A 20,439-nucleotide genomic window follows, 5' to 3' on the forward strand; every position below is an offset into this window, starting at 1 on the left:
CTGAGCCAGCTTCTCATCTTCCTTTCCTCTGCAGCCACATCCTCTTATGTCCTACTTGGACCCTGGTACTCTGGTCATTCATTCAGGCAACACAGAAATATCAAGCATTTGATGCAAGCCAGGCATTGCCAGGTGCTGAAAAAACAAAAATAAATAAAACTCCATTTTGACCCTCTTGGCTCTCAGACACTAGCAGGGTGGGTCATGGGCAAGCAGTAAGTGTTACAACATGGTAAGTGTTCTGGTTGAAGTAGCAAACAATATAGTGGAGGAGACAATATATAGTAGCAAACTATCGTGGAGAATCAGAGGTCAGACAGCCACTGATTCAATTCTGGTTCCCTTAACTAGCTAGATGACTTAAGTCAAGTTACTTAACTTCTTGGAGCCTCAGTTTCCCCACCAGTAAAATGGGGTTCTTAACTCTTCCTCATAGTTTTGTTGTGATGACTCGGTGGGCTAATAATCACAGACTTATTAAAGTGCTGGCAGTTGATGAAGTCTTTTAAGCAACATGGTGATCACATCATCTGGTCAGATTTGCTCACTTTTCCATAAGCCAGTGATTCTCAGACATCACTGTGCATTAAATCACCTGGAACAAAAAATATATAGGTTGTGGGGTCTTCCCTAGAAATCTGACTGGGAACCTCTGGGCTGAGGGTGGCACAGGCATCTGTATTTTACCCCAGGGGAGCTGTACGTACAGCTGGTCTCCAGAGCATACCTTGAGAAATGCTGCTTTAATCAAACACCAAACTTTCTTTTTCAAACAAAGCATGGTGACAAGGTGTATCAGAAGGTTTCTAAAACCAAGGAGAACTGGACTAAGTGGGGCTGTCCATGTTCTCTGACATGAGAAGAACTTTCAGTGTATGCTACCCTTGGGCTGACAAAGGTGGGCAGAGGATTCTTTTGATAGTCTTGAGAGAGAGATTCCTCTGAGGCTGCCCCTGCTTTCCAGGGCAGCCATGCTTAGCCTCTGTTGCACAGCCATGGAGTCTGGGCAAGGCCAGGACAGAGGTCAGCTGCACTGTGTCTTGTTCACTGTTCCTACTCTGGTGGACCCTTTGTCCTGTAGAGCCCTGTGAGTGGTGGAGAGCCAAGGAAAGGGCTTCGCCATTCTGCCTGCCCAATCCTGTAAGTGGGTTTCAGATTTAAATCTGCAGACAACTCAGCTGAATTGGGCATGCTAGATTAAAGAAGAGACTAGCCATGGAAATGGGCCCTGAGCAAGCTCTGTGTTTTCTCTGCCTGAATTGGGACCATGCCTGGGTCCTCTGAGTATCCAGGGAAGAAGGTAGAGATGCTATTTGGCAGAAGGAAGAGAAGAGAAAAAAGAGAGAAGAGAAGAGATAAAAAGAGAGGAGAGGAGAGGAAGAAACAGAGAGAGAAGCAGATATTTTGGAGAGCAGTTGGAGCACATACTCAGCAGAGCACTGGGAGGAAGTTCTGTGAGTAGCTGGTGCTGAATCCCTTGGGCCCAAAAGAACCTTTGGCTTCCAGTCTCTTCCAATTCCTGGCTACACCATGGTTCCTGTTATTGAATTTCAACAAGGCTATGGCTTCTGTTTTTAATCCCTGGGGAGTCCATCCATTATCTGAGGGCACCTGAAGGAATTTCTTATCTTTTCCCCCAAAAGAGCTCTGACAGAGACTCTCAGATAACTTAAACCAGAGAAAAACCAGCCCTCCCCCCAAAATCTGACATGCTTTCTTGACATCTCCGCTGGGATCTCAAACTTAACTGATCCAAAACAAAATTCTTGATTATGCTCCCACCATCTTGCTTCTCCCCCAGTTTCTCAACTCATTATATGGTGTCACCATTCTCCCAGTTGTTCTACCCAAACAACTTCCTTTCCCTTGCCCTGTGCATATAATCCATGAGCAAGTCCTAACAGGTTCCAGCACTAAATTAGAGTGCCTCTCACATCAGTACGCTTCTCTCCTCCACCACTGCTCTGTTCAGGACCCATGTCAATAGTTCCTACCTGTCCACACCTGTCCACTCCTTTCCCCTGTGGTCCCTTCCCCAAGTGGCAGCCAGAGAACCTCTGTAAAATGCCAATCATCTCCTGTCACTTTCTCTTCAATGTATTACCATAGTCTCTAAGCATCCCATGATCCTCTCCTACCTACTTACCCAATTACCCTGTAGCTCCAGCCACTCTGGCCTTCTGATACTTCTAGAACATTCTATGCTAGTTCCTGCCCCTCACGTCTTCATAGTTACCGTCTGCCTTGACGTCTCCTTCTGGCTCCTCATCTGGCTGTTTCTCCCTTGCCACTCAGGCCTAAGCTCAATGTCATCTTCTCAAAGAGGCCTTCCCTGAACACCCCAGTAAAACACTTCCTTCTAGTCTCTCTCCTATGACCCCATTTGAGCTCCCTCACAACACTCATCACTCCTGGAAATGCGGTTTGTCTTTGTCTCTGTGGATCTTAGCTGCACGAGGGCAGATGCCTGGTCTGTTTTGTTCTAAGCCAAAGCCCAAGTGCCTAGAAGAGTACCTGCTATATAGTAGGTATTCGATAATATTTTTGAACAAAAGTATGGGTGAACATACTGAGAATGCCACAGAATTCTAGCTACAAGTTGGTTAACCTCTCTGAGGCTCAGTTTGCTTAAATGGGGATAATAGTACCCATAAAGCCATCTTCATGGGTACTATTACCCATGAATGCACCTGCTGCAAGTCTTGAGCAAGTTATCTATTTAACTTTTCTATGCCTCAGTTTCCTTCTTTTTAAAGTGGAAACAATATACTCTTATTGGCTGGGCATGGTGGCTCACACCTATAATCCCAGCACTTTGGAAGGCCGAGGAGGGAGAATTACTTGAGACCAGGATTTCCAGGCCAGCCTAGGAAACAAAGCGAGACCCCGTCTCTACAGTAAACATAAATAAATAAATAAATAAGACTTACTGTTGTATGCTAATGAGGTGATTCAGGGTGGATCTCTAGGTAGTTTCAGGACTGGGGCTGGTTCTAGAAAGACCATACTTGTGATTAGAGGGTAGAAACTTTCAGCCGCCCCCATTCTTTCCTTCTAGGGAGGGGAGGGGAATGGAGATTGGATTATAGTCTTTTTTCGTTTGTTTTTGAGATAGAGTCTTGCTCTGTCATCCAGGCTGGAGTGCAGTGAAGCTAACATGGCTCACTGTAGCCTTGACTTCCTGGGCTCAAACAATCCTCCCACCTCAGCCTCCCAGGTAGCTGGGACTACAGGTGTGTGCCACCACACCCTGCAGTTTACAGTGTAAACTGTAAAAAATGTTTTTAAAAACTTTTTTTAGAGATAAGGTCTCCCTGTGCTGCCCAGGCTGGTCTTGAACTCCTGGACTCCTGAGCGATCCTCCCTCCTTGGCCTCCCAAAGTGCTGGGATTGCAGGCGTGAGCCACTGTGCCAGGCCGGCCTGGATTTAGTCTTGAACAAGGAGACCAGGAGAACTTCTGGTTGGCGAACACGTGGAAGCGCTGGGAATGGGGGCACTGGAAACGGCATGGGAGCTCCACGCACCTCCCCCTTACCTTGCTCTTTGTGTCTCTTCCATCTGGCTCTTCCTCACTCGTGTCATTTATAATAAACCAGCAAGTGTAGGGGAGGTGTTTCCTGAGTTCTGTGCGTCATTCTAGTGAATTGTCAAATCTGCAGAGGGCGATGTGGGAGCCCCCGGTTTTAGGCCAGTCCATACAGAAGCACAGGTGGCTCCTGGAACTTGTGTCTGCTGTGGCACTGTCTTGTGGGACAGAGCCCTTAACTTGTAGGGTCTGTGCTAGCTCTGGGAATTAGTGTCAGTATTGAACTGTTGAATATACTCAGTGATGCTGGAGAATTGGAGCACTGCCTGCTGGTGGTTGGAACATACCATACACCTGGTGTTGGAAGAAAAATCTCACACGTATCCCATAAGGTTGTGGTGAGGACTAAACTAGTTAGACTATGTCACACCCTTGGAACAGGACCTGGTGCATGGGAAGCACTCAATAAGCATTAGCTGTCCATTACTTTTACTATCTGGCAACCCTAGGACTGGGGACAGAGAAAGGAGGGTCGTGAGTGAGAACGGTGCGGAGGACTCGCTGAGGGCCTACTATGTGTCCAGCTGTGTTCTGGGCTCCTTGAGAAGCACGACGAGGAGCCATGGCCTATAAATACATTCTTGTCCTAGGGAAGCAAATACTGGTGGACATCCAACACCACACACATGTACACATGCACACATGGGCACACACACACACACTCTCTCTCTCTCTCTCCAGGTCACGCCATGTGGAAAGGTCTCTTGGGAAGAGGGCAAGGTGCCTGCAGAAGGCTTCCTGGAAGAGGGGGGCTTGGGCTTGACCTCCAAGGGCAGCTCAGTGTAGGGAATACGGGCCTCGGTGACTTCCCCAGGAGTTCTGGCCTGGCCCTGTCACTGCAGCCTCCTCTCTGAGCACAGGCCCGGCTTCCCAGCCCCCTGTTGAGCCCAGCTGGAGGGAGGCCCCGCAGGGTTGTTTGGGAGCTCTGCAGTGGCAGCTGGGGAAAAACAAGTGCAGGTGGAGATGACCCGGCCCTGCAGGACAGCAGCTGCTGTCCTTCCCCGGCCTGCCCCTCCTCCCGGCCTGCCCCTCCTCCCGGCCTGCCCCTCCTCTGCCTCTCATCCCTTCTTGCCTCTTCCTCTGCCCTACTCTCAGTGTACCCCAGGAGGAACCTGCTCACCTCTCAAGGGGACCAGGACTTCCAGGCGCATCTGACTACCCCCTCCCCAGGGGTGGGCTGCACAGCACTCTGTTGGTGGGATTTGAGGGGCTGGAGGAATTATGCTGAGGGAAACAGGGAGAGCTGACCTCACTGAGGCAGGGATACAGGGGAGGACAGCAGCCACACAGCACAGACGGGAAGCCCTCACTCCAGCACAGCCTCCCGCCTCGCTCCCAGGAAGGAAACCACACACTGCTCCAGACCAGTGCTTCCGCATTCCCCTCCTCCCTTCCTCTCCACTTTATCAATCCTGTTTTGGCCGTTGTTTACAATGCATGTATTGATTGATCTCCCTCATATATGAGAGCAAACTACTAGAGCTCTGGCTGAAAGAAGGGTCTCTGAGTTATTCTTTGACAATCTCAAGGAAGGTTGCCCAGTTTATAGGCAGCATAAAGATGAGAGACTGCTTGTCCAAAGCCCAGCTCTGGAACTAATTAGTTGTCTGACCTTGGGCATAACTTCCTTTCACGTGTAACATGGGAATGACATCATCTGCTTCTTGGGAGGGATTAGTTACTTAACATAGGCAAAGCACTTAGTGCCTGGCACATGTAAGTACTAAGTATTAGTAGTAGTAGTGGTGGTAGTATTTTGTAGCTCTAGTACCAGCTTGAAGGGTCTCCATTCATACAGGGTAGGTGCTTAATTTACAAAAGTTTTTTTCTTTTGAGTTAAGCATACTGCTGTTAAAATGCCAGTCCTACCCAGGTGAAGGGGGTGTGCAGACCCCTCCTTTCCAACAAGAGACTGAGGCACCCTGAGGTGAAGGGAAGGTGATGGAGGGTGGGAAAGGGCCAGAAATGGAGAAGCGAGAGGTCCCCAGCCCAATTTTATAATGTTTCATCTTCCCCAGAATCTTTATTTCCAACCAGCCAAGCCCTCACCATCCCTTCTTGTCACTCCTCTTACATGCCAACACCCCCCCAAGCCACTCCCTGTGCCCTGAGGGCTGCTCTCCCCCAGTTTCTCTGAACTTTTTCCATATTCCATCCAAAAGTGCCTGATGTATCCAGAAGGCCCCCATTGGCATTTCCTGACTGTCTGTGGTCGGCGCTATATTTATTTGCTCTTTCACTCTGGTTTACCTGTAGCTTAAAGTCTTTCCCTCATGCTTGTCTGAACGCCTCCAAAGTTGGGTCTCCCTGTAGCAGCTCACAGGGCCTCATATCCCCAGGAGTTCCCAGGCTGCCAGGACAAGAGTGGAGTGGCCTGGCCCTGGTCTCTTACCTGGGTCTCGGAGAGGTTCAGCTGGCGGGCCAGCTCAGTGCGCTCGCGGCCCACCACATACTGGCAGCGCTGGAACTCCATCTCCAGGCGGTACAGCTGCTCGGCAGTGAAGGATGTACGTGTCCGCTTGGGCCGGTCCAGGTCCAGGCCCTTAGGCAGGACAATTTCCCGAATTGTCCCCTTGGCATCTGCAGAGGCCATGAAAGGAGCCAGGTTAGTTCATTAGCTAGGGAGTTAGATCACCAGAAAGCATCTTAATAAAAGGTGGTGTGATCTATCGCGGAGCTCCTCTGGCCTGGATCTGGTTGCATGACCTGTGACAAGTTGCTCACCCTCTCTGGGCCCAGATTCCTTAACCACCCAATGCAGGATATTGTATCTAATGGGTGGCTAAATGTATGTGAATAGGCCTCAGTACAACTGCCAGGTCTACCATTGTGGTCTGGGAAGAAAGGACTCACTCTGTCCCAGCCAGGATTCTGGGCCTTTGCAGAGTAAGGAACAGATGGGAAAAATATGCTGGGTCCTCAAGTACATAGGGGATGATGGGTTAGAATTGAATGTGATCAATCAGGTAAGGCTTACTGGAGAGGTCAGAGCCAGGTCCTAAGCTGTGTGTGTGTGTGTGTGTGTGTGTGTCTGTGCATGCATGCATGCATGAAGGAGTGTCATGCATCCACAGACCTGGGACCTGGGGTCCATGAGGAGGAGGCTAGCTGATGAGCGGTAGAGGACAGTCTGGGGAGCTGACGTCCCTAGGAGGAGCCCAAGGACAACTGCTACCATATCAGGCCGCTGGATGCCTTCCAGAGGGGGGCTGCTGCCACTCCCCATGTGCCTAGTCCTGAACAGCAGGGCCACTCCTGGGCTCTGACCAATGCCCTCCACACAGAGGGCCTCCAATATTTTGGAGCCCACTGAAGAGTGATTTGGAGCCCATGTTCCCCACACATGCCTGATAAAGAACTTAGTAACATTTAACTACAGGGGTGGAGATGATCCATGTGTGACCCACACATACTGATGACTTGAAATCTAGTTATTAGAACATTTTATATTACAAATTAGATTGTGGAAATATGCAGCATCACATCCTGTAGGATTTACAAAATCACTCCCTACAAATGATGTCCATGATAACGAAGCTAAACTAACAGGAATTTCCATTACTTAGCCTTGGCAATGGGAAGCTTACCAACTCAAGGCCGCCTTGAGGAAGCCCAAGGAAGAAAGCAACCCTCCACAGGTGCAGGAATTACAATACCCTCCAGGCGGCGCACGCAGTCGGAGTTTGAAACGCGGCCAGAATGGGCAGTGGCTGTTGACATTCCAGCCGTAACAAAGGCTGACAAACGTCTGCAGTACTTGCTCTGGGCCAGTCACTGTTCTAAGCACTTAATTAAATTTAATTTTGTTTTGTTTATTTATTTTTTGAGACAGGGTCTCACTCTCACGCCCAGGCTGTAATGCAGTGGTGCGTCTCAGCTTACTGCAGTCTCTACCTCTAGGGTTCAATCAATCCTCCAACTTCAGCCTCCCAAGTTGCTGGGACTACAGGAGCACACCACCACGCCCAGCTAATTTTTGTATTTTTTGTAGAGACGGGGGTCATAGGGGATTTCACCGTGTTGCCCAGGCTGGTCTGTAACTTCTGGGTTCAAGTGATCTGCCTGCCTCAGCCTCCCAAAGTGCTGGGATTACAGGTGTGAGCCATTGTGCCTGGCCTTATTTTATTTTTTAATTATTTTTTTCTTTGTTTTTTAAAAATGAGATGGGGTCTCACTTAGGCTGGTTTTGAACTCCTGGGCTCAAGTGATCCTCTTGTCTCAGCCTCCCAAAGTGCTGGGATTATAGGTGTGAGCCACCACACCCTGCTGTTTTAAGCACTTTAACCTTCTCAATGTCTCCATGAATTTGGAACTATTATGATCCCCATTTTACAGATGAGGAAATGGAGTAACAAAATTTAAGTAATTTACTCAAGGTCCTACTGGCAGTGTCCAAGAAACTCTTGAAACACCGTCTTTCTTTTTCTTTTTTTTTTTTTTTTTGTGGAGACACACTCTGTTACTTAGGCTGAAGTGCAGTGGCACCATCTCGGCTCACCACAACCTCCGCCTCCCAGGTTCAAGTGATTCTCCTGCCTCAGCCTCCCGAGTAACTGGGACTACAGGTGTGCGCCACCATGCCTGGCTAATTTTTGTATTTTTAGTAGAGACAGGGTTTCACTATGTTGGCCAGGCTGGCCTTGAACTCCTGACTTCATGATCTGCCCACCTCGACCTCCCAAAGTGCTGGGATTACAGGCATGAACCACTGCGCCCGGCTCCATCATTTTACTTTATGTCTACCCTCAGTTGGTAATTCTTTTTTTTTTTTTTTTTTTTTTGAGACGAGTCTTGCTCTGTTGCCCAGGCTGGAGTGCCGTGGCGCAATTTCAGCTCACTGCAAGCTCTGCCTCCTGGGTTCACACCATTCTCCTGCCTCAGCCTCCCAAGTAGCTGGAACTACAGGCGCCCACCACCACGCCTGGCTAATTTTTTGTATTTTTAGTAAAGACGGGGTTTCACCATGTTAGCCAGGATAGTCTCAATCTCCTGACCTCGTGATCTGCCCACCTCGGACACCCAAAGTGCTGGGATTACAGGCGTGAGCCACCGTGCCCAGCCCTCGGTTGATAATTCTTAATAATTCAATTAATAGGTTGAAATGAAGAGGACCTGGTCATGAGTAAAAGATGGAATCTTCTGGATGGGTTCATCACTCCCCTGGAGAACATAATGGAAAGAGCTGTATTCGGGATGTGCTGTCTGGCAGGAGGCTCCTTGTGATCCACAGGGACTGTGGGACCTACCTTGAGAATCCCGGCTCTAGAGGGTTACCCTGAGCCCCTCCCTCCAAGTGTCCCACCCCAGGAGACTGACTCTTTCTGGGTCCTGCCAGTGCAAATTGACACTCCCCTTCCAGGGTATGCTCTGGCTCCTGGCTCAAGAGTCCTGGCTCAGATCTCACAGGTTCTCAAGCACCATCCTGTTCATAGTCAGCCTCAGGGAAAAGGTGAGCCAGGGTGGAGGATGTGTCACTGCTCAGAGGTGGCTTCCCTCCCCATCCCAGGCCAGGTCCTGCCAAGCTGCTGGGCAGAGCCTATCAAAAAGATGTGTTCTAGAAACTACAGGCCTCTTAGGACAACTCAAGCTCCCCAGCTCTAATTCTGTTCACATTTCAAAAAGATAGGGTAATATGTGTAACCCCACTGTGACTGGATCAGCCTCCTTTGCTCAGGTTCCATAATTTCCAATTGTGAGAGCAGACTCAGAACTTTGTGGCAACACTCCCAAGTGAATCCATCTCAAAGGCACTGATTTTATCAAACATGTTTTGTGGGGTATGAATAGGAGGAAGGGTGCTGTTACAGCTGGTGTCTTACCCTCCCCTTAATAAGCCTCCTCAAGCCCACCCTGTAGCATCTGAGCCTGAGTCCCTAAACATGAGATCAAACCATCCCTCCCTCTTTATACAAGACCTAAAAGGGGGATTGCCACCTCAGGGAGCAGCCAAGTGCAGCTGTCTCCCTCAGGGTCAGGGAGGCATGACCCAGATGAGAAAGGCAACCTCAGACTTGCCACCAAATATTAAAACATGCCATACAAATAAGCACATGAAAAATGTTCAACATTGCTGACCATCAGGGAAAGGCAAATTAAAGCCGCAATAAGAAACACCTATCAGAACAGCGAAAAGAAAAAATACTGAGAGTGGAAAAGCTGGTGAGGATGCAGGGAAGCTGGATCTCTCTTACACTGCTGGTGGGAATGGAAAATGGTACTACTAGCCAGGCAGTTTCTTAAAGAGTTAAAAATATACTTACCCTACAACCCAGAATAAATGCCCAGAATAAATGGGTATTTATTCTAGGGAAATGAAATATTTGTTTTTGTTTTATTTATTTATTTATTTATTTGGAGATAGAGTCTCGCTCTATCCCCCAGGCTGGAGTGCAGTGGTGCAATCTTAGCTCACTGCAACCTCCACCTCCCAGGTTTAAACAATTCTCATGTCTCAGCCTCCTGAGTAGCTGGGGTTACAGGCACCTGCCACCATGCGTGGCTGATTTTTTTTTTTTTTTTTTTTTTTGAGACAGAGTTTCACTCTTGTTGCCCAGGCTGGAGTGCAGTGGCGCGATCTCGGCTCACTGCAACCTCCGTCTTCTGGTTTCAAGCGATTTTCCTGCCTCAGCCTCCTAAGTAGCTGGGATTACAGGCGCCTGCCACCACAACCAGCTAATTATTGTATTTTTAGTAGAGATGGGGTTTCACCATGTTGGCCAGGCTGGTCTCAAACTCCTGACCTCAGGTGATCCACCTGCCTGGGCCTCCCAAAGTGTTGGGATTACAGGCGTGAGCTGTAATCCCATTTCAGCCCAGCTGAAATCTTATGTTCACACAAAAACCTGTATACAAATGATTATAGCAGCTTTATTTGTAATAGCCCCCTAATGGAAATAAATCAGACGTCCTTCAGTGGGTGAATGGTTAAACAAACTGTGGTGTAACTGTACTCTGGGATACTACTCAGGAAAAAAAGGAAGAATGATTGAAACACACAACAATTTACACAGGAAATTATACTGAGGGGAAAAAAATGGTTCCCAAAAGTTATACACTGTATGATTCCATTTATTTAATATAAAGGTAACAAAATTATACAGGTGGAGACCAGATCAGTGGTTGCCAGGATTTGGGGATGGAGGAAGGACCTGGCCATCAATGAGTAGTAAGAGGAAGTTCCTTTGTGGTGACACCACAGTACTGTATCATGGCCGTGGTAGTGGTGACATGGATCTATAAATGTAATAAAATGTCATAGAACTATATACAAAAAACAAAAAAACAGTGCAAGGAAAAACAGGTGAAATCTGAGGAAGGTCTGTAGTCTAGTTAATTATGTTGTATTAATGTCAATTTTCTGGTTTTGATAAGGTACTATAGGTTTGTAAAATGCCATCTACAGAGAAGCTAGGTGATGGATACATGGGACTTCTCTGTACTATTTTTATAACTCCTTGCGAGTCTATAATTATTTCAAAATAAAAAGTTGACACCAAAGCATGCCACAAAGCTAGAGTGATGTGTTGTCACAGAAATTGACAAATCCATTAGGAGAAAAAACACGATAGTGTCTCTGTATTCCACTTATGGTTTGTAAGATGATTTAAAATTGTACATAAGTAAGCATGTCATTTAAAAAGTTAGGCATTTATTTTAATGTTTACTAGAAAAAAATTTAAACCTATAATTTTATAGGCTTAGGGTGAGGCTAAAGTGGAAATTTAATCTTAAAATGCATTATGCTAAAATATTAAGAAAATAAATGTAATATGAATATAACAAATGAAGATGGGACTCAAATGACTGCATATGGGGAAACAATAGCATGGGAAGTACAAGATAAGGGGATATTAGACACATGTATCCATAGTCATAGAGTTTATCATAAAAGGGCATTCAAGATGGGAAAAGAGTGATTTAGTCAATAAGTCATGTTAAGCAGATTGGTGACCATAAATTGTATGTTTGGAATAAAATTAAGTTAAATTCCTATCTCGCTCCATAAATAACAACACATTTCAACTGGATTAAAGACCAAATCATAGATGATAAAATTATAAGGGCATTACAAAAAAATATAGGAGGATGTTTTTAGAATGCTAGGCTTGGGATGAAATTTCTAAGCAAGCTGCAAAACTGGAGGCTGTAGGCTAGGCGTGGTGGCTCACGCCTGTAATCCCAGCACTTTGGGAGGCTGAGGCAGGTGGATCACCTGAGGTCAGGAGTTCGAGACCAGCCTGGCCAACGTGGTGAAACTCCGTCTCTACTAAAAAATACAAAAATTAGCTGGATGCGGTGGCAGGCACCTGTAATCCAGCTACTTGGGAGGCTGAGGCAGGGAAGGGGAAGTTGCAGTGAGCTGAGATTGCGCCATTGCTCTCCAGCCTGGGAGACAGAGCAAGACTCGGTCTCAAAAAAAACAAAAAACAAACAGCAAAAAAACTGGAGGCTGTAAAGGAAACACAAAGGATGTATTTGACTATATTAAAGCTAAAAACTTGGATGACAAAAGCACCAAAATCAAGGTAAAGTACAAGAAACAGATTTGAAAAAAAAAAATACATTTAAGAGTCAAAGAGGCTGGTTGTGGTAACTCATGCCTGTAATCCCAGCACTTTGGGAGGCCGAGGTGGGCAGATCACTTGAGGCCAGGCATTGGAGACCAGCCTGGGCAACATGGTGAAACCTCTTCTTTACTAAAAATAAAAAAATTAGCTGGGTGTGGTGGCGTGCGCCTCTAATCCCAGCTACTCAGGGGCCGAGGCATGAGAATCACTTGAACCTGGGAGGGAGAGGTTGCAGTGAGCCAAGATCGCACCATTGCACTCCAGCCTGGCGATACTGTGAGACTCTGTCTCAAAAAAAAAAAAAAAAAAAAAAAAATTTAAGTAAATAGCCTGATAAAATAAATGGTCAAGTAATTTATCTAGGTCATTCACAAAAAAAGACAGCTAAATGGCCAATAAACGTATGAAAGGATAAGCATAGCTTTATAGTAATCAATATAATACAAGTTCCAGCAACAATGGAAAGCCCTTTATATCCCATAAGGTTGAAAGCACATTAACAGGTGATTAAAAACAATGATGACAATTAATAACAATGGTGCACTGTAGGGAAATCTACACTCCTATACGCTATTAATAGAACCATAATTGAGTCCATCTTTTAAGGCTGCATTTATCAAGATTAAAGATGCACATAACTTTTGCTCCAATTATTTTATTTATTTTTTTGAGATAGAGTCTCACTCTGTTGCCCAGGCTGGAGTGCAGTGGTGCAATATCAATGCTCACTGCAGCCTCCGCCTCCCGGGTTCAAGTGATTCTCCTGCCTCAGCCTCCCAAGTAGCTGGGATTACAGGTGCCCATCACCACGCCCCCTAATTTTTGTAATTTTTTAGTAGAGACAGGGTTTCACCATGTTGGCCAGGCTGGTCTCAAACTCTTGACCTCAAGTGATCCACCCACCTCGGCCTCCCAAAATGCTGGGATTACAGACATGAGCCACTGCACCTGGCCTGATTTTATTTTCGTTGGTATTTGTCCTAGAGAAACACAGGCTCAGGTGCTCCAAAGTATATACAACAATGGTGCGTGTTGCTGCACTGCTCAAAACACCAAAAATTTGAAAGCATCCTCAGTATTTTCCACAAGAGAAATGGCTGAACAAATAGTGGTACATTTGTATTATAAAATACCATGTAATAATTGAAAAGAATGAGGCAATAAGCTATGTGAACAGACATTAGTGTATGAAAGTAAGTTACAGAATAACGTGTAGTTTAATCTCATTTATGTAGATTAAAACAACTGAATATATTCAACCATTCAGTATTTAATAAGCCCTTATGTGTCAAATATCATTCTAGGACCTGGGGATACAGAAATGAGCAAAAGAGAAAAGCATTTGTTCCTGTAAACCTTGTACTGGGGAGGGAGACAGATAATAAATGTAAAGTTATTTATTTATTTATTTATTTATTTATTTATTTATTTATTTAGAGTCGGAGTCTTGCTCTGTCACCCAGGCTAGAGTGCAGTGGCGTGATCTTGGTTTACGGCAACCTCTGCCTCCTGGGTTCGAACGATTCTCCTGCCTCCGCCTCCTGAGTAGTTGAGATTACATGCACCCACCACCATGCCCGCTAATTTTTGTATTTTTAGTAGAGGCAGGGTTTCACCATGTTGGCCAGACTGGTCTCAAAAGGCTCAAGTGATCCCCCCGCCTCAGTCTCCCAAAGTGCTGGGATTACAGGCGTGAGCCACTGCACCCGGCCTTCAAGCAATTTATTTCTAATAAAAAATAAATTTTAAAAATATGTAAGGCAAAGACGAGTGCTGGGAAGGCAATAAAATAAGATAAGGGGATATTACCATCCCTGCCCTAAATAACAAAACCCAATAACCAGAGAGTGTGTGTGTGTTGCCACACCCTTTCTACTGTGATGGTCTTGGAAGCAGGAGTGAAGAAGCTTTACCAGCCTGGGTTTCTGAGTATCAGGATGAGCCCCTGTCCACTTGTGCTGGACTTCTGTGAGTGATAAATGCATTTGTGTTTTGTTAAGCCTCTAAAATTTGGGGTTGTCTCTGCAGCAAAATATAGCCTATCTTATTAAAGTAGTCCTCTTTTTTTGAGTTGCTCCTTTTCTGGGAGGAGTTTGGGAGGAGCATCAGGAAAGAGGAACAGCTTTCATTCCAGGGCTTCCTTGCAGGTAGGCACTTATTAGGGTGAAATGGAATGAGTCCTGCATTTTGCTACCCCTCAAGTCTCCTCAAAGAGCAGTGAGCTCTAGGGGTATGTGGGAGGGTGAATTCTGCCCAAGAGACTTTGCTTGGGAGAGGTGGTGACCCCCGGCCTGATAGTAGTTAGCTTATGCTTCTGACCTCTGGTGCCCCTCTGGCACCTCTCCCAATAGACATCCCCCCCACCTCCAAAGCCCTATCTCACTTCTTTTCCTACCTAGCACTAGGTAGTCTCTTTGCACGATAAGCTGATAATGTGCTGACTTTTTTTTGAAACGGAGTCTCACTCTGTCACCCAGGCTGGAGTGCAACGGCGTGATCTCGGCTCACTGCAACCTCCGCCTCCAGGGTTCAAGCGATTCTCCTCCCTCAGCCTCCTGAGTAGCTGGGATTACAGGCGCCCACCACCGCGCCTGGCTAATTTTTGTATTTTTAGTAGGGACGGGGTTTCGCCATGTTGGCCAGGCTGGTTTCGAGCTCCTGACCTCAAGTGATCTGCACCCCTCGGCCTCCAAAGTGCTGGGATTACAGGCATGATCCACCATGCCTGGCCGATAATATGCTGACTTTTAAGTGTGCAAGGCCCTTCCTGCCCCCACCTACAAATATAATGTGGTTGCTATAAAAATTCCTTATGGAAAATTCATTCTCAAGTTTATTGGGAACATTGAAAATGCAAGGATAGCCAACAAAAAAAGTTAAACAGTAGTAGTGAATACTTGCATTACCACACAGCAAATATGTTACAAATCTACAGCAACTAAAATGGTATAATGCTGCACAAGAGTTATGAAGCAAATTCATGTGTCTATGTGGATCTGGTATGTTGGGAAGACAGTATTTTGAATTAGTTGGAGGAAAGACAGGGTTATTAGAGACATAGCTTTTGAACAATTAGTTCATTATTTGGAATAAAGCTATTTATCTCACACTGTGTGCAAAAATAAACACAAATTTAAATGTAAATAAAAGCTCTAAAAATTGAAGAACAAATATAAAATAACTTTCTAGAAAGGAAAATAAATGACATATTTGAGTACCTAAAAATAAACGCATCTGCAGGGTAAGAGACAGATGGGGAGAAAATATTCATAATGAATTCTTAACAGAGTCCTAATGTCTGGTATACACACAGCCTCTGTAAACCAGTGAGTAAAGTCAAGCAGTCCAGTGGGAAACCGAACAAATTATTCAGAGAAGAAGAAATGCATGTGGTTAATAAATATGAAAAAATACTCGGGCTAGAGGAATCAGAAAAATGAAAGTTATAACAGCAATGAGATAGCCTTGTTTTTTGAGATGCCATATTTTATCTATCAGATTTGGAAAATTGTACTGGCAAGGCTGAGTAGAATTAGGTTCTCTCAAGCTCTCTCAATAAGAACATAAATTGATATAATATATGGTTTTTGAAGAGAAATAATGCCTAGCTAAACTTAAAATGCACTGTTCCTTTGTCCCAGCATTTTTATAGAGCTTTCTATCACACAGAAACGTTGGCGTAGTTGATAAATACAGACCCACTGTTTGTAGCATAGTTTGCAAGAGGGAGAAAAGGGGGAAAAGCTGAATGTTTATCAATAGGAAAATTGTCGATAAAATCACAGTCTAGTAATAACTTTGGCTATATGTAGACATTAACAAGAATGAGACACATAACCTGGATGGATGTTTATTGTATACTACTAAGTGAAATGGCAAGTGTGCATAAACCCATTTTTATATTAAAAAAACAGTAAAAGTAAACTCTTTCTGTGTGTGTGTTTGTGTTTTTGTAACCACATAGGAACAAGTCTGGCAAAAGAAGCATCTCACTCTTCTCTTGCCTCTGAGGAGTGGAAACCGATCAGGGAGGAAAGATTCAACTCATTTTTTGTCTTTCTTTATTATTTCTTTTGGTGAAAAGACTAGGGAATAAAATTTTTTTGGTAGCAAACATTTTAATATGTTTGTGTATGCATATGTAATGTTTTAAATGCTGGATGAAGATTTTTCTAACTAGGAGCTAGAATCTAGAAGCCCAAAAAGGAACAACCATTAAATGTGGTTAGAGTTTAAATTTCAGTTTAGAAAAAAAAGAAATCCCACAAAGAAAGTTTTTTGTTGCTGTTTTTTTTTTTTTTTTAGAAAGTGACCTGGGAGTTGTTTGCAATACATGTCACAGAAAAAGGGCTCATTTCCTTACTATATAAGTGGCACTTACAAAGATGAGAAAAAATTAGTGATCCGATAGAGAAATGGCTAAATATATGAATAATTCACAGAAGAGAATATTAAAATGAAGAATAACTACATAAAAACATGCTTAACCTCACTAGCAATTTAAACTACTAATAAAATGAGATTATTCTGTCACTTGAAAAGATTTCAGTCTAAAAAATTAAGTATATCCTGAGTTGGGAGGACGTAGAGAAATGACACTTTTATACAAGATGGCTAAGAGTATAAATCAATGTAAGAGTTTTGGTATAAAATTTGGAAATACTATCATAACTTTAAATGTATATCCTTGGATTTTAAAAGTTTGCTTCTAGGAATTTATCCTGTAATTATATTCATACCATGTATATGTAAAATGATTCTAGTTACTTTAAATAGTTTATTATGACAAATTTCAAATGTTTACAAAATTAGGGAGAGCAGTACAATGAGCTCCGATATACCTATCCCCCAATTTCAACTATTAGAAACTCAGGAATAATCTTATTTCTTCTATTCTGCTGTAATTATTAGCAAATTCTAGAAGTCATAACATTTCACTTATGAGTATTTCAACATGTATCTCTTAAAAAGGGGGGACTCTTAAAAAAGTCACCTACAATACTATTATCACAATAAAAATTGACAATTATTCCTTAATATAATAAAATATCCCACCTGGTTTTACATGTTCCAAATTGTCTCATAAATAAGATTTTAAAAAAACCATTTGTTCAAGGGAGCACTCATTCTATGCTATAAATGAGGTGTTGCCTGGGATAAAAAGATAAGAATAATTAAAAATAAAACAAACCATTTGTTCAAATTAGGATACAAAGATGTTCACTACAGCATTGTTTGTAATAATGAAAAAGTACAACCAACCTAAATATCCATTAATAGAGGACCAGTTAAATAAGTTATATGATATCTACATAACAGAATCCTATACAGTGGTTAAAAAGAATGAGGGAGTTCTAGAAAGAAAGATTTCCACAAATATTCTTTTACTCTACTTGCAAGCTAAGACATTTTGTTTAATTAAGAAAAAAGCCATTGCAAAAAAATCCAATTTTTGTAATATATAACTTACATATTTATATTTTTCAATTACTAGGTAAAGTTTGGAAGGTAAATCTTAGGAGTGGAAGTATATCATGTAAGGGAAATTAGAAACTTTTAAATTTTACATGACATAGCAAAATAGTATGGATTGCTTTTGTAATTTAAAAGATATTTTATGAGAGGCACAGGTGGGAGGATTGCTTGAGGCCAAGAGTTTGAGACTGGCCTCCTCAATATGGTGAAACCCTGTCCCTGCTAAAAAAAATTAAAAATAAAAAATTAAAGAAAATAAATAAAAAATTAAAGCTAGGCCAGCATTGTGGGGAGTGCCCGTAGTCTCAGTTACTCCAGAGGCTGAGGTGGGAGGACTGCTTGAGGCCAGGAGTTCAAGGTTATAGTGTGCTATTGTTGGGCCACTGCACTCCAGCCTGGGTGACAGAGTGAGCCCTTGTCTCTAAAAAATAAATATAATGACATAATAAAAATAAAAAGATATTTTATACTTCTGAAAACAAAAGACCATCCTAAACAAAATCAAAGGATAAATTGTAAATTAAAATGTTGCAACACATATTGAAAGCAATACATAGAGTTTCTACAGATCAATAAGGAAACAGTATATTTGCAAATTAAACTGGTCAAAGGAAATGAATCAATAGATAGAAGAAATACAACTGGCTAATGAATATGAAGATTGACAAAGATGAAATGATACAAAATGTCCAATGTGGGGACAGGGCAAAGGGGTGGGCATAAGTAACTAAACTTCTCCTGCAGAATAACTTGACTATATTTATCAGGATGTAAAATGTGAACTGTGCTGGCAAATTTTGGAGAAACAACCACTTTCAGACATCGCTGGTGGCAGTGTAAATTGCTTCCATCTTATGGAGGACAAACAATTTGGCATTATCTTGCAAATTTCAAACACAGATACCATTTGACCCAGTAATTCACTTTTAGGAACTTCTCTGACAGATATACTCACACATGTGGAAATGACCAAGAAACAAGTTTATTTATTTCAGGATTACATATAATAGCAACAGATAAGAAAATAACCAAATGTCCACAAATAGGGTACTGGTTATATGATATACATTATGATCCACCTAGTCCACTTAAATGGAATATTATGCATCTATAAAAAAAAACAAACAAAAAGTTATTTACACCCCAAGATATATTGGAAGAAAAAAGTTATATAACTGCACTGATTTCCATAGGCATACACATTATCTGGAAGGACATATTAGAAAGTCCTTGAACCAGGTGGGAAGTGGGTGATGGGGACAGGGATGGGAGAGGTTTTTCACCGGATACTTTTTAAAAAGTGCAGTGGCTCCCACCTGTAATCCCAGCTATGTGAGCACTAGAGTCCAGCTTAAACCCAAAATAGTGAGACCCCCATCTCCTGATGTCTGAAAAAAAGATGTTTTGATGAATTAATTATCTATTTTACAATTACCTATTACAGTAAATGAAATATATTTAAATTGTGTGTGTAAATCTTTTGAAGCAGTAATTACACTGCTAGAAACTTATCCCACAGAAACAGTCAAAGGTCTAGAAGACCCCTGCCTTAGGAGCTTACTTCACAGTGTTTATATTAAGGAAAAACAACCCCAAGGTCCCTCCAGTCTTTAGGGGAATTAGGCTTTCCCCAACTAAAGGAATACTTAATTCTACAGTCAAGGGACAGCAAGAACTGGTTCAGCAGAGAAGATGATCACTGCAGATTAAATTTTTTTGAAATGGTAAATTGCAAAACAGCCTATGAAATATAGTTCTGCTTTTATTTATTTGTTCGTCTGTAAGAGCGTGGAAAAATCTCCTGGAAGGACTCGCCCAGAATTGAAAACAGTGGCTGTTCCTGGGATCCTTCTTTGCTTCCGGTTTTTAAAAAAATCGAGCTCGTATTACTTTTTGAATTTAAATCGTCTATTTACCTGTCTACATTGTAGGTGTGGCCCTGCCGGAGGCTGTGCCTCGTAGAGTGTCCTTTGCCCGGCCCTGGCTTCCGCAGCTCCGCGGGTGGACGCGGTGGGCTGCCAAGTAGTGGGGAATGGAAGGCGGGACAGGAGCTCTGAAAGTCAATGTCTCCAGCAAGACGCTAAAGAAACCGTGGCGTCAACTGCGCGGTTATTTTTGGCTCCAGCCGTGGGCTGCAGCCGTGTGAGCCGGCAGAGGCAGGGGCACAGATTTATCCAGTTATTTCTGTCAACCCTCTGGCTGGCTTTGCCCGTGGAACCTCACACCCGGCTGCCGCCGAAAGCCGAAAGCCGAAAGCCGAAAGCCGGGAGACTCACCATTGACTTTACGAGCGGCCCAGCGCTTCCCAAGACCTCCGCTCCAGCCTAGGCCGGCCTCTAAGCCGCCGCATATATGCGGGTTTTCAGGTTTTGTAATTCAGTGCTTCCCAAAGCTGCGGATTGCAGAAACAAAATTCCGAAACTATGGGGTTGTCAACTTCATGTTTTAACTATTATTCTATGTTCTGCCATGATCACTGTTTCATATAAGAAGGACATTGCAACGTCAAAAAATAAGATAATATTAGAACACACGTTCTTCCGTGAGAAGGCGTTGGCCGCCTAATACCTATAGAATTATGCCATGTTGATGAATTTTGTCCCGTTTAAGTTATTCGAGAAGTATTTATTGAGTGCCTACAGTGCACTAAAAGCATCCGGGAAGATCGCCTGGATTTGGTGGGCACAGTGACCACCTCCTACGTGGTCTTTGCCTGGCTTCAAGGGAAGCGGGCTCGGGGAGCCCGCCCCCTCGACTTCAGCGGGGAAGTCTCTACCCAGCTGTTTCTGGCCTGACTGTGGGAGCTGGGC

General features: G+C 43.7%; 1 protein-coding gene across 1 annotated transcript in view; it reads right to left on the bottom strand.

The window, feature by feature from the left end:
- The window catches only part of VAX2 (ventral anterior homeobox 2), a 32,871-nt gene that overhangs the window by 6,173 nt on the left and 6,259 nt on the right, over positions 1-20,439 (bottom strand). The window contains exon 2 of the mRNA XM_003830952.4: positions 5,980-6,167. Within this exon, the coding sequence (XP_003831000.1) occupies positions 5,980-6,167 (188 nt within the window). The remainder of the gene's footprint in view (positions 1-5,979; positions 6,168-20,439) is intronic.

Source organism: Pan paniscus, chromosome 12 (genome assembly GCF_029289425.2).
Source record: "Pan paniscus chromosome 12, NHGRI_mPanPan1-v2.0_pri, whole genome shotgun sequence".
Lineage (NCBI taxonomy): Eukaryota > Metazoa > Chordata > Mammalia > Primates > Hominidae > Pan > Pan paniscus.